Source organism: Sciurus vulgaris, assembly GCF_902686455.1.
Source record: "Sciurus vulgaris genome assembly, chromosome: 3".
Lineage (NCBI taxonomy): Eukaryota > Metazoa > Chordata > Mammalia > Rodentia > Sciuridae > Sciurus > Sciurus vulgaris.
The window spans coordinates 67,795,933-67,809,014 of NC_136463.1; the positions used below are offsets into that span (position 1 = coordinate 67,795,933).

General features: G+C 33.6%; 1 protein-coding gene across 6 annotated transcripts in view; it reads left to right on the plus strand.

Moving 5' to 3' along the window:
• The window catches only part of NF1 (neurofibromin 1), a 257,173-nt gene that overhangs the window by 46,366 nt on the left and 197,725 nt on the right, over positions 1–13,082 (plus strand). For all 6 annotated transcript variants that reach the window (XM_079130415.1, XM_079130414.1, XM_079130411.1 and 3 more), the window contains exons 2-4: positions 888–1,031; positions 2,998–3,081; positions 7,077–7,267. In XM_079130415.1, the coding sequence (XP_078986541.1) occupies positions 888–1,031; positions 2,998–3,081; positions 7,077–7,267 (419 nt within the window). The remainder of the gene's footprint in view (positions 1–887; positions 1,032–2,997; positions 3,082–7,076; positions 7,268–13,082) is intronic.

The window sequence follows — 13,082 nt, forward strand, 5'->3', positions numbered from 1 at the left end:
CAGTCAACACTTATTTGCCATTATTGTTATTATTATTATTATTGTTATTATTTTGGTACTGAGGATTGAACTCAAATGCCCTTTATAATTGAGCCCATTTATTTTATTTTTTATTTCTTTGAGATGAAAGTTGCTGAGTCTGGCCTTGAACTTGCAGTCCTCCTGCCTCAGCTTCCCAAGTCATGGGGATTACAGGTGTGCACCACCATGCTGGCTATTTATTTGCCATTATTGACTAGATATCAAGGGTATAATTTTTTTGTTCATTTGTTTGTTTTGCTTTTTGGTATCAGGGATTGAACCTGGAACACTTCATCACTGAGCCACATCCCCAGCCCTTTTTATTCTTTATTTTGAAACAGGGTCTCACTAAATTGCTTAGGGCCTGGCTAAATTGAAGCTGTCCTGGAAATTGCCATCTTTCTGCCTCAGCCTCGGGAGCCACTGGGATTATAGGCTTGTGCCGCTATACCCAGCTAGGGTATAGATTTTCTTGATCTACTGTTATTAAAACATTAAATTTGAGTTCAGTGTTTAAGAGAAAGGATTGTGTGTGTTTATTGGAAACATTCTATGAAATAATTTTTAGCTACAAGGAAATAGTCCTATTTCTGTGATTAAACATTCTTATATAGTGCTGGGTTAAAGGATATAATTTTGTAGATAGAGATTTATGACTTCCAGAAAGTAAACTGCAAAAATTGAAATGTTCAAAGAATTTAAGATTTGTAATAAATGCCATTATATATTGAAAGTTGGAGCTTGAGATATAAATGTAGGTAGTTCTGGTTGATAAAGTTTGCCTAAAATGTCATGATTTTTGGTGGGAAAAGGTTATTTTTAGTCTTTTTGAAGGGTAAACTCTTAACATTTCTTTTTCCCCTCAGCTTCCAATAAAAACAGGACAGCAGAACACACATACCAAAGTCAGCACCGAACACAACAAGGAATGTCTAATCAATATTTCCAAATACAAATTTTCTTTGGTTATAAGCGGCCTCACTACTATCTTAAAGAATGTTAACAATATGGTGAGTACTTGTGTTATTGTTTTGGAACAGCATATTTTAAAATATGGGCAACAATTTTCTGTGGACTTCATATACAACTAATAATTTGTTGCAGTTTAGAGATGAGCACAGGTGTAATTTTTAAACTTTCATTTTAGGTTTATATTCTTTCCCTTAGAAACTTATCTATTTATGACTATTTCCTGGAATTAAGGTTTTAATGACTTTTGTATCATGTATGAATTTACCATAGTATAGAAACTTTTTTCCTGGTTTTTGTTGTTTATTTTACTTTATTTTATTTTTATATTTATTTATTTCATTTTTATTTTTATTTTATTTTAGGTTGTTATCGTTTTTGCAGTGCTAGGGATTGAACCAAGACTTGGATATGTTAGGCCAGTGCTCTACTACTGACTGAGCTACACTTTAAGCCCTGTGTAATCTGTTATATGCTTTTCTTTAGCTTCTTATTTGAATTTACATATCAGATTGTGAGATGCCAGTCCAAAGTAGATAATGAATAAAATGTGCTCTTTTACTCCTAAAATGTGGTTGATTACTGTCAGAGTGTTAATATTTTTTCCTTACTATGTAACCTGTGATAGATCCTATAATAAGAGAACCTATTTTTGAAATAATTTTCCTTAAATTGTTACCTATTTCATCAAGTAATTTCACTCTTAAGAGTTAATATTATTTCTTTTTTCCCATTTTATATAATCTTTTGATGTTCCCTTAACTCCAGCTGGTCTTCTGTACCTTTAGACATGTACTCTTTTCTCTCTCAGGTAATCCCTCTCTCTCTCTCAATTTCTATCTAACAATCTCCTTCATACTCAACTCAAAGCAACTGATTTAGATCTTGACAAGCTCTCTGCTTGTCTTTAGCATTTATAATCTCAATTTGTATTGTTTGTATTAAACTGAAACAATTTCTGATTGTAGATTATGAAGATCAAAGTTCCATTTTTATAGTCACATCATCTTTGATGTGTTGCCTTTTAAGAAAGTTGTTTAGACAGTACTATATACTTAAAGAACTGATTAACTGGAAGTATGGACAATCATTTACCTTACAAAGAACTTTTTTCTTTATGGAACAAAATTAAACTTCTCCAAAAAAATCACAGAACCTTTGATAAAATATAAAGCGATCTACTGAAATATATTTAATATTTTGTCATATCTCTTTTCTTGCATAGTGTGTGAGGTACAGTAATAGAATTTTGCACAAATGAATATGTGGCCATATTTTGAGTTAGATGAAAATATTTTAATATTTGGGATGCTTTTCAAAAAAAAACAGAAAAGGAAAAAAACACCCCAAAACAGTATTGTGACATTGGTGTTCATTTATTGCTTACTAAATAAATTGTGGAAACCATAGTCTTTTGTTAATAGTGTAGCATTCGATTTGTGGGTAGTGAATGTTTAAAATTCACTGTAATTGGTGCAATAGCATTTTATTGCTATAAGAATTAAGACTGTTTATGGCATTTAAGTATTAAGATTCAAGATATAGATCTTCACAGTCAAGATTTAGATATAGATCTCTAAATCATACATATTTCTAAAGCCTAAATAAAGCAACCTCTTTTAATGTTGTAAAGCCAATGCATACTCTAATCAATACCCACATTTCTGTTTGCCTGAGAATTTATTTTGTATGAGAATTAGGAAAAAATAAAAAACAACAAATTTAAATAGAGTGTAATCTGGGAGATAAAATGGAAGACTGTTTTTCTTCTTTTTAAGAAAATATTTTAGTTGTAGAAGGACACAATACCTTTATTTTATTTATTTTCTTGTGATGCTGAGGATTGAACCCAGTGCCTCACATGTGGTAGGCAAGTGCTCTACCACTGAGCCACAATCCCAGCCCCCTATTGGTTTTCTTGATACTCATTCCCTCACTTTTCAGAAGTATGCTGATTTATAGTAGAGAGTGATGACTAACTTATGTTCTGAATATCTTTTCTTTTAGAGAATATTTGGAGAAGCTGCTGAAAAAAATTTATATCTCTCTCAGTTGATTATATTGGATACACTGGAAAAATGTCTTGCTGGGGTAAGTAAATCTACTCTTATGTAGGTAGGTTTTGTGAGTTCAGTCTTGGAGTGATCTGTGTGCCATGACATAGGTGTAGACAAAGAGAACACACATGACCTTTTTGTCTAAGACAGATGAATGTACATTTTGTTAATATAGCTGACCTGGTGGTGCAGATGATTTTCAAGAGAAAATTATTCTCTTGTCTTTTGTAAATTAAATAGATGTTGTTTACTTATAAAGTGTTAAGTGTGAGCCACATCTCTTTCAGGATTTTTAGAAAAGAATTTTTGTAAAGAAATCACTATTTAATAATGAAATTCTCAGATATTGTTAGGCATGTGGCATTGCAAAGCTGGGAAAGAATGTAATTCAGAAAACCAAGAATAATCTTATTTTCCCTCCTGCATGAACATTTACCATGTTTATTGTACCATGAATAGTACCATGTTTATTGGTATTAGGGACTGAACCCAGGGGTGCTGTACCACTGAGCTAAACCCCCTACCTTTTTAATTTTTTATTTTGAGACAGGGTCTTACTCAGTTGCTGAGACTGACCTTAAACTTGGTGTTCCTCCTTCCTGAGCCTCCAAGTTGCTGGATATGCCTAACTTGAATATGACTTTAATACTCTGCTGTACAAATCTATATGAGAGCTTGAAAATTGAACCTATCCTATTGAGGATAGATAGATATTACTTTAAGAATTCTTGTTTTGTGTAAACATGAACCTATATTATGTGGAGGAGTAGTTGAGAACCAAATAATGTTTTTCAGGTTTCTTCTAAGTAGTTTTCTCAGTATATTTCAACCCTGATTTAATTTTCACTTTTTCAGAATATTTGTTATGTAATGCAGAGTGTTTCTATTTTTCATAACTTTAGTTCTTCTTGAAACATTGGTTGGAGTTTACATAAAACATTTAAAGATCTATGTATTCCAAATATAGTGGAATAAACTTCTATTCTCTCTGCCTTTGGTACAGAATTTCAAATTTTGCTTTTATTCAGAATGGTTTCTGTCTTCCACTTCTGTTACAATTCTGTATAGTAAACCTAAAGGGAAAGAACTTTGATATATGGGGACTGATCGTGTGACTAAGAGAAGGAATGGTCAAAAGTATTTGGCAAAGGGATTGAGCATTCAGTAAGGAATTAGAAAAAAAATTATATTCATACAGTCGTGTTTTCTCAGGGAAGCTCTGTAGGCTACAAAATCTAAGCACAATATTTTAAATCATATTACAAAATTGTAGACAGTTGATAAGTTTTTAACTGAAATTCAGGGCCAGCTGGTTGTTTTAGCTTGATTCCTTCTGTTAATTTGTGATAATGCTATTGTTCATTTGTAAAATGAGGTGAAAATGCAAAAGCTCTGTTACATAGGATGATGAAAAGGGGCAGTTGGCAATTTTTAAAGTTCTGAATCAATTCTTTGTAGCATTCTTATTACTTTGATTTTAAATTACCAGTACACCAGCCACACTGTGATTGATTGAGGGCCAGGGTGGTTTATTGCTTTTTTTCAGTTCTACAGTTTTTCTCTATTAGTATTTGTAATAGAGAAGTAACACTTAATGTGTTTTGAAGAATCACCACTGATGTTACTGGCCCCAGTTTGATTTAATTCTCTTTGTGGATAGCTAATTGAAATGCTATTAAGTGGTTATACATAATACAAATTATACCATTCCCTTGCCCTCTCTCCTATTGAAAACGTTTGTTTGTTTTTTAAATATGTGTGTGTGGTGGTGAGTTACATTCCCAGTCTTGTGTAAGTTGTTTTGTTTTGTTTTCCTCTAATTATACAGGGCTGGAAATGTAGCTCAGGAGTACAGCACTTGCCTAGCATGCAAAAGACACTAGGTTTAATTCCTACCACTGCAAAAACAAAAACCTGTTCATATTATGGAAGAGTTGGGTTTTCTTGAAGTACATAGGGGTAAAGTACTAGGATGTTTAAAACTTAACTTGCTGTGATTTTATGGTGGCTTGATTCTCATTTATTTATTTTACATCTTTCTTTTTCCTTTTAATAATATCTTGTAATGTCTTTCTAAGTTTGATTTTCATTTTTAGATCTAATTAAATTGAGGCAGTTTAAGAAGAATGGAGCTTGCAAGTACATGTTTATCATATAAGTAGTTGGAATAGCTAAGTGACAGATAATACTTGCCAATATCATACTATGACTAAAATTTTGTGGAGTCTGAGGAACCTTACTGTATATAATTATTATTCCAAAGATATACTTTTTCAATTTTTATTGCAGTTTCAACATTTGTGTTGTTTCATTGTCCAATAAACAATAAATAGACATTATAATTTAAATTTTGCAGATTCTTGAGAAATCTGTGTATTTACTGTCTATATATTTCAGTGTATCTGCCATTGGTAGCCCTTGGATCGCAATTGTACAGGATGTGGCACACAATATATAAAATCTCATTCTTTGTTATCCTGCACGGTATTAGCAAGATTTTTACATGTATATGGATACCAAAGCCATTAAGTGAAGTAGTGACGTGGAACAGCTTATTTTCAGTCTGGCTTATCTGTTGGCTGTCATAAACTAGACATTTACTTTACAAAGTAAAGATCTCAATGTGAACACCAAAGTTATCAAACATAATTTTAATTAACAGGAGAGCATCTAGTGTTATATGCTGCTGCTGCTGCTTTTTTTTTTTTTTTTTTTTTTTTTTTGGTACTGGGCACTTGACCACTGAGCCACATCCCCAGCCCTGTTTTGTACTTTATTTAGAGACAGAGTCTCACTGAGTTGCTTCTCTCCTGGTTTTTGCTGAGGCAAGTTTCAAACTTGCTATCCTCCTACCTCTGCCTCCTGAGTTGCTGGGATTATAGGTGTGCGCCACCGTGCCCAGCTGTTACATGCTTCTGAAGTGATGTAATGTAAGCTTTATTAAATTACCTAAAATATTAACCTGAAATCTAATCAGACTATTAGATTTAAATTCCAGCTGACAGAAAACACAGTAGCTCAAGAGCAACTTGGGAAGTGGAGGCAGGAGCATTCCAAGTTTGGGGCCAGCTTATGCAACTTGGTGAGACTCAAGTCTCAAAAGAGAGGCTGGGAGTTTGATATAGTGGCCCAGAGTACAATCTCCAGTACTTCAAAACCAAAAACAGTAGCTAGAAGAACAAGTTAAGTTATACTCATAATTAATCCCAAATATGGAACATTCTCTGATAGAACTGGCCCAGTTCAGTGGCATGGAATGTAAAAATGACATACATAGGGTATTAGTGGAGACATTGCTCTAACAATAAAGAAACTGAGGGTATATAACAATTATACATAGTCTATGAAACCCGCCCTTTTTTGGGATCCTAGTTGAATAAAAGATATTGGGATCAGTGGTAAAATTTGAATACAGATTGGATATTAGATGATATAAGGAAAATGTTTATTTTCCCTTGACGTGTTAATTGAATGAAAGTTATGTTAGAGAAGATCCTTTTAAAATATTTTGAAGTACATAGGGGTAAAGTATTAGGATGTTTAAAACTTAACTTTGAAACTATTCAACAAAACCAACATTATTTGTAGTAGGTCATACCTGTCAGTCTGTACAAAGGCAAGTGTGATCACTCACCCAGGAATTTATTTGGTTGTTAAGACAAATGACATAATGCATTCACCAAGAAATATGAATAAAGTTTATTTAGAACTCACAGCAAACTGGGGATTTCCAGAATGGGAAACAAGGGAACAAGCATAAGTGTGTGTGTGTGTATGTGTATAACTAGTGAGGATGGATGGACAGATGGTTGGACTATGATTATGGCATGAAAAATGGAGCCATCTTCTTTTATAATAGTATCTGTAGATGTAGCAATATGAAACATTAACAATTACTGAATATAGGTCATGGCTATATGAGTGTTCATTATTCTGTCAGCTCTTCTGTATGTTTGAAAAATTTTCATAATAGCAATGTTTTCCGATAAAATTAAGAAAGTTTTAGAATTATGTGATTTTCTATTTTAGCAACCAAAGGACACAATGAGATTAGATGAAACAATGCTGGTCAAACAGTTGCTGCCAGAAATCTGCCATTTTCTTCATACATGTCGTGAAGGAAACCAACATGCAGCTGAACTTCGAAATTCTGCTTCTGGGGTTTTATTTTCTCTCAGCTGCAACAACTTCAATGCGGTCTTTAGTCGCATTTCTACCAGGTTAGTGTGTAAATCATGAAGGACTATAAAAATAATATGAATTTTAGAAATCTTTTTCCTTGTCTATATAAAAATAAAAATTAACAAATGAACTTTATCTGTTTTTTTTTGATAAAGATTTTATGCATTAATTTATTTGAAATTTTAATTATATAATATTGTAGTATTGATATGTGCACTTAGATAATCTGAATAATGTTATAAACTTGAAGGTATGAATCTTAGGAAAAGCTGTCTTCCCTGGCCAGGAATTTTCTTTTCCTGTGTTTTGGGAATGTGGGTGCTAAGGATTGAACCCAGGACCTCAAATATGCATATGAGGTGCTCTGAGATACCTCCAAACCCCAGGCCATTTCTTTTAAATACTAGATACAAATTTTTAGCTTTTTTAGGTCATATTCCTTTAAAGAAAACAATTGTTAATTGGAATAACTGATAGAATTCTAATGATCTCATAGCTGTGCTCCTCATCACAGGATTGTAGTCACAAAAAAAAAAAAAAAAAAAAAAAAAAGAAAACCCCACAAAAACCTAAGCAGTAGAGAAGCACAAAGAAGTAATTTCTAAGTAAAATTCTCCAGAAACGAACTGTGTTTTAAGTGTACATAAAGTGGTCCCATTTATTATTTACAGTATATGCTGTGCTGTCTTATACACATGCTAACTCTTAATGCTTGGTGATATTTCCCATATTTTATAGACATGCAACCCAGTACTCCCCAAAAGTTAAGGTGAGGTGCCAAATAATTGAGGATCCAAATTTTCTAAATTAGACTGACTTCAGAAGCTATATTAATTTCATTATGCCAAGTTGTTTCTAATACTCTTGTAGCAGCATTTTGATGAGATTGTTTTCATAATATATAGGTCTGTGCTTTAAAAAATGTATCATAAATATAATTTAAACTCTTGATGATTCAAATATCATCATGAGCATTAGTTGTGATATGTTGTGAATGTGGAAATGGGTAATGATGATACTCTATGGGATACAATTATAACTCACAGTAGTAACCCTCAAACTTGCTCTCATGAAAAGTAAAGTCAAATGAATTATTAACTTAATTATGACCAAGAAAGAAGTATAACAGAAATCACTTATAGACTTGGTGAATCAAAGACTAATAGAATCCCAGGGATGCAAGGTTGGTTCAACATCAGGAAATCAATAAATGTAATTCACCATATCAATAGACTTAAAGTCAAGAATCACATGATTATTTCAATCGATGCAGAAAAAGCATTTGATAAAATACAGAATCCCTTCATGCTCAAAACTCTAGAAAAAATAGGGATAGTGGGATCATTCCTTAACATTGTAAAGTCCATCTATGCTAAGCCCATGGCTAATATCATTCTAAATGGTGAACAACTGAAAGCATTCCCCCTAAAAACTGGAACAAGGCAGGGATGCCCTCTTTCACCACTTCTATTCAATATCGTCCTTGAAACTCTAGCCAGAGCAATTAGACAGACCAAAGAAATTAAAGGGATACGAATAGGAAAAGAAGAACTCAAACTATCCCTATTTGCTGATGATATGATTATATACTTAGAGGAACCAGGAAATTCCACCAGAAAACTTTTAGAACTCATAAGTGAATTCAGTAAAGTAGCGGGATATAAGATCAATGCACATAAATCTAATGCATTTCTATACATAAGTGATGAATCTTTGGAAAGAATAATCAGGAAAACTACCCCATTCACAATAGCCTTGAAAAAAATAAAATACTTGGGAATCAATCTCCCAAAAGAGGTGAAAGACCTCTACAATGAGAACTACAGTACACTAAAGAAAGAAATTAAAGAAAACTTCAGAAGATGGAAAGATCTCCCATGTTCTTGGATAGGCAGAATTAATATTGTCAAAATGGCCATACTACCTAAAGTGCTATACAGATTCAATGCAATTCCAATTGAAATCTCAATGACGTACCTTACAGAAATAGAGCAAGCAATTATGAAATTCATCTGGAAGAATAAGAAACCCAGAATAGCTAAAGCAATCCTTAGCAGGAAGAGTGAAACAGGGGGTATCGCAATACCAGAACTTCAACTCTACTACAAAGCAATAGTAACAAAAACGGCATGGTATTGGTACCAAAATAGAAAGGTAGATCAATGGTACAGAATAGAGGACACAAACCCAAATAAATACAATTTTCTCATACTAGACAAAGGTGCCAAAAATATGCAATGGAGAAAAGATAGCCTCTTCAACAAATGGTGCTGGGAGAATTGGAAATCCATATGCAATAGAATGAAACTAAATCCCTATCTCTCACCATGCATGAAACTAAACTCAAAATGGATTAAGGACCTCGGAATCAGACCAGAGACCCTGCAAATTATAGAAGAAAAAGTAGGTCCAGATCTTCAACACGTCGGCTTAGGACCAGACTTCCTCAACAGGACTCCCATAGCACAAGAAATAAAAGCAAGAATCAATAACTGGGATAGATTCAAACTAAAAAGCTTTCTCTCAGCAAAGGAAACTATCATCAATGCGAAGAAAGAGCCTACAGAGTGGGAGAAAATCTTTGCCAATCATACTTCAGATAGAGCACTAATCTCCAGAATATATAAAGAACTCAAAAAACTCTACACCAAGAATGCAAATAATCCAATCAACAAATGGGCTAAGGAAATGAATAGACACTTCACAGAAGAAGATCTACAAGCAATCAACAAACATATGGAAAAATGTTCAACATCTCTAGTAATAAGAGAAATGCAAATCAAAACCACCCTAAGATTCCATCTCACCCCAATTAGAATGGCGATTATCAAGAATACAAGCAACAACAGGTCTTGGCGAGATGTGGGGAAAAAGGTACACTCATACATTACTGGTGGGGCTGCAAATTAGTGCAGCCACTCTGGAAAGCAGTGTGGAGATTCCTTAGAAAACTTGGAATGGAACCACCATTTGACCCAGCTATCCCACTCCTTGGCCTATACCCAAGGGACTTAAAATCAGCATACTACAGAGATACAGCCACATCAATGTTCATAGCTGCTCAATTCACAATAGCCAGACTGTGGAACCAACCTGGATGTCCTTCAATTGATGAATGGATAAAGAAACTGTGGCGTATATATACAATGGAATATTACTCAGCCATAAAGAATGATAAAATTACAGCATTTGCAGGCAAATGGATGAAGTTGGAGAATGTCATGCTAAGTGAGATAAGCCAATCTCAAAAAACCAAAGGTCGAATGATATTGCTAATAAGTGGATGAGGACACATAATGGGGGGAGGGAGGGGTTAGTGTTAGGGTTAGAGTTAGGGTTAAGGAGGGGGGCAAGAATGGAGGAAGGAAAGACTGTATAGAGGGAAAAGGGTGGGAGGGGTGGGGGGAAGGGAAAAAATAACAGAATGAATCAAATCAAACAACATTACCCTATGTAAATTTATGATTACACAAATGGTATGCCTTTACGCCATGTACAAACAGAGAAACAACATGTATCCCATTTGTTTACAATAAAAAAAAAATCATAAGTTTAAAAAAAAAAGGACTAATAGAGAACAGAGGGAAAAAAAATCCTCTTTGCTGTTGGTGCCTGTATCTTGGAATTGTCAGTGTTGTGCAAACAAGTGAACTTCCACTAGCCAGTTTCACTCATTCTTTGGTTGTTCTTTAGCAAGTTAAATGAGAATATACATCATAGTTTGAGAATTTGTGCTATGGCATTTTGGGGAATTGACTAACTTCAGAGTTCTTTCTTTCATTTTTTTGAATCCTAACCCACGACTTTGCACATGCTAAGCAAGTGCTTTACCACTGAGCCACACCCCTAACTCCTCCTGCAATCATTTTAATAAAAAAATGGCTTTCCTAGGATGCTAGGCAGTGATATTCTTCAACCTCCAGAGAATACTTGGTCAAAAGGAAATTAAATTTTGTTTAATGATATGTTACTGATAATCTTGGATAATGTTTATATGATAGAAAATGTTTTCATAAACTTCTTTGAGTAATCACAATTGTATTCTGAGTAATAATACACTGATTGTATCAGCAAAGTAAGAAACACCTTGGGAATAGGAGACTGAAAAGTTAAAAAGAACAAAATCCCTTTTTATTTAGATGACTACTAGACCAGACTTACTTTTGAAAAAAATCTCATATTGAAGGTAGAAAATTAATCAAAACAATACAATGTTTTAGTCTACCCAAGTATGAATTGCTTTATAAAACACAGCAAATGTGCCTGTTTTGAAAACCCTGGAAATCTTCTGGATCTTCTGGTCACCTCAAGGTTTTGTTTTGTGGGATTTTACAGTGTTATCACATGTAAAAATAGACAACTTTTATTTCCTGAATCTAGTTCACTGTTGCCATAATAGAAATTAACTGTCTAAAATTTCATTAGCATATAGGGGACAGACTAATAAGAAATGGAATCCATGAAATAACATGTTTCAGACAGTTGCATTGGACTTCTCATGTAGTGAGTACCAGGAATAGGAGTTGATCTTATTGGAGAACTACTCACTCAAAAGACCATTATGAAGTTTAATTTAGGTGGGGACATCTTAGAACATTGCAATTATTTTTGAAGTTAAGTTTTATAATATTTCATATATAATGGATTAATATCATAAAAATGTTTTGAGTTTCACAATTCTCCTAGTCAACAAATGTTTCTCTTTTAAGATTGCATTTCTTTCTTTTTTTTTTTTTTTTTTTTTTTTTTTTTTTTTTTTGAGATTGGGGGTTTTGTTGTATTTCCAGACTGTTTTCAAATTTGTGGGCTCAAGCAATCTTTTTAGCCTCCCAAGTAACTGAGACTAGAGGCTCATGCCATCACACCTGGCTCTTAAGATTGCTTTTTATATTTGTTTTTGTCTTTAAGGGCAGATCTTAAGATAGTTTCATTATTTTGCTGAAGTATCCAATATTTTGGGACTCATAGTACTTATATAGAAGAGTAGCTGACTTTGCAGAATTCCTCTCTGACTGCACCAGATCAAGTTGTTTTGTAGTGGGAATACCCTTTTGACTATACCATCAGAAGAATATTTAATGACTTTAAAAGTTATTTTGTTCTTTATAGTTTACTATATAGTTCTTTACAAACCTTTTTAAAAATTGTTTCTTATTTCTAATATTTTCCATTTCTTTCAGTTTTTTCTTTAGTCATTTTAAACACATTTTCTCTCTTTTTTTGGTACCAGGGATTGAACCCAGGGACTCTTCACCACTGAGCCACCTCCCCAGCCCTTTTCATATTTTTCTTAGAGACAGGGTCTCACTAAATTGTTTAGGGCCTCACTAAGTTGCTGAGGCTAGCTCTGAACTTGTGATCCTTCTGCCTCAGTCTCCCGAATTCCTGGGATTATAGGTTTGTGTCACTGCGCCTGGTTTATATTTTCTCTTTAACATCATTAAATTGCACATTTGTGTGTGCTCACTCTCATTGATAGTGGATTGTTTCCTCTCTGTATTGTAATCTTTGATTGCAAACTCTTATGTAGTGTGGCTTGTATTTTCATTGGAAATCTTGTAGCCTTGATTTCTGAGAGTGTTCAAGTGATAGTTTTGCATTTGCTTTTGCCAAGTGCCCTGCTTTGGACCAACTAATTGTTTATTTTTCAGTCCCAGATGGTATGGGTAGTGTAAAATTGAACCCAAGCCCTTATTAACAACTCTGGGTGACTTTTTTCACCTACCCAAAGTGTAGACAGAGCAAATAAACTTTTTGTGGAAGTAGGTTTTTTTTTTTTTTTTTTTTTTTCCTTTTCTAAAGGAGAGTGTATTCATTCCTTTCTAGGTCTTTTTCTTTTTTTTTTTTAATGCA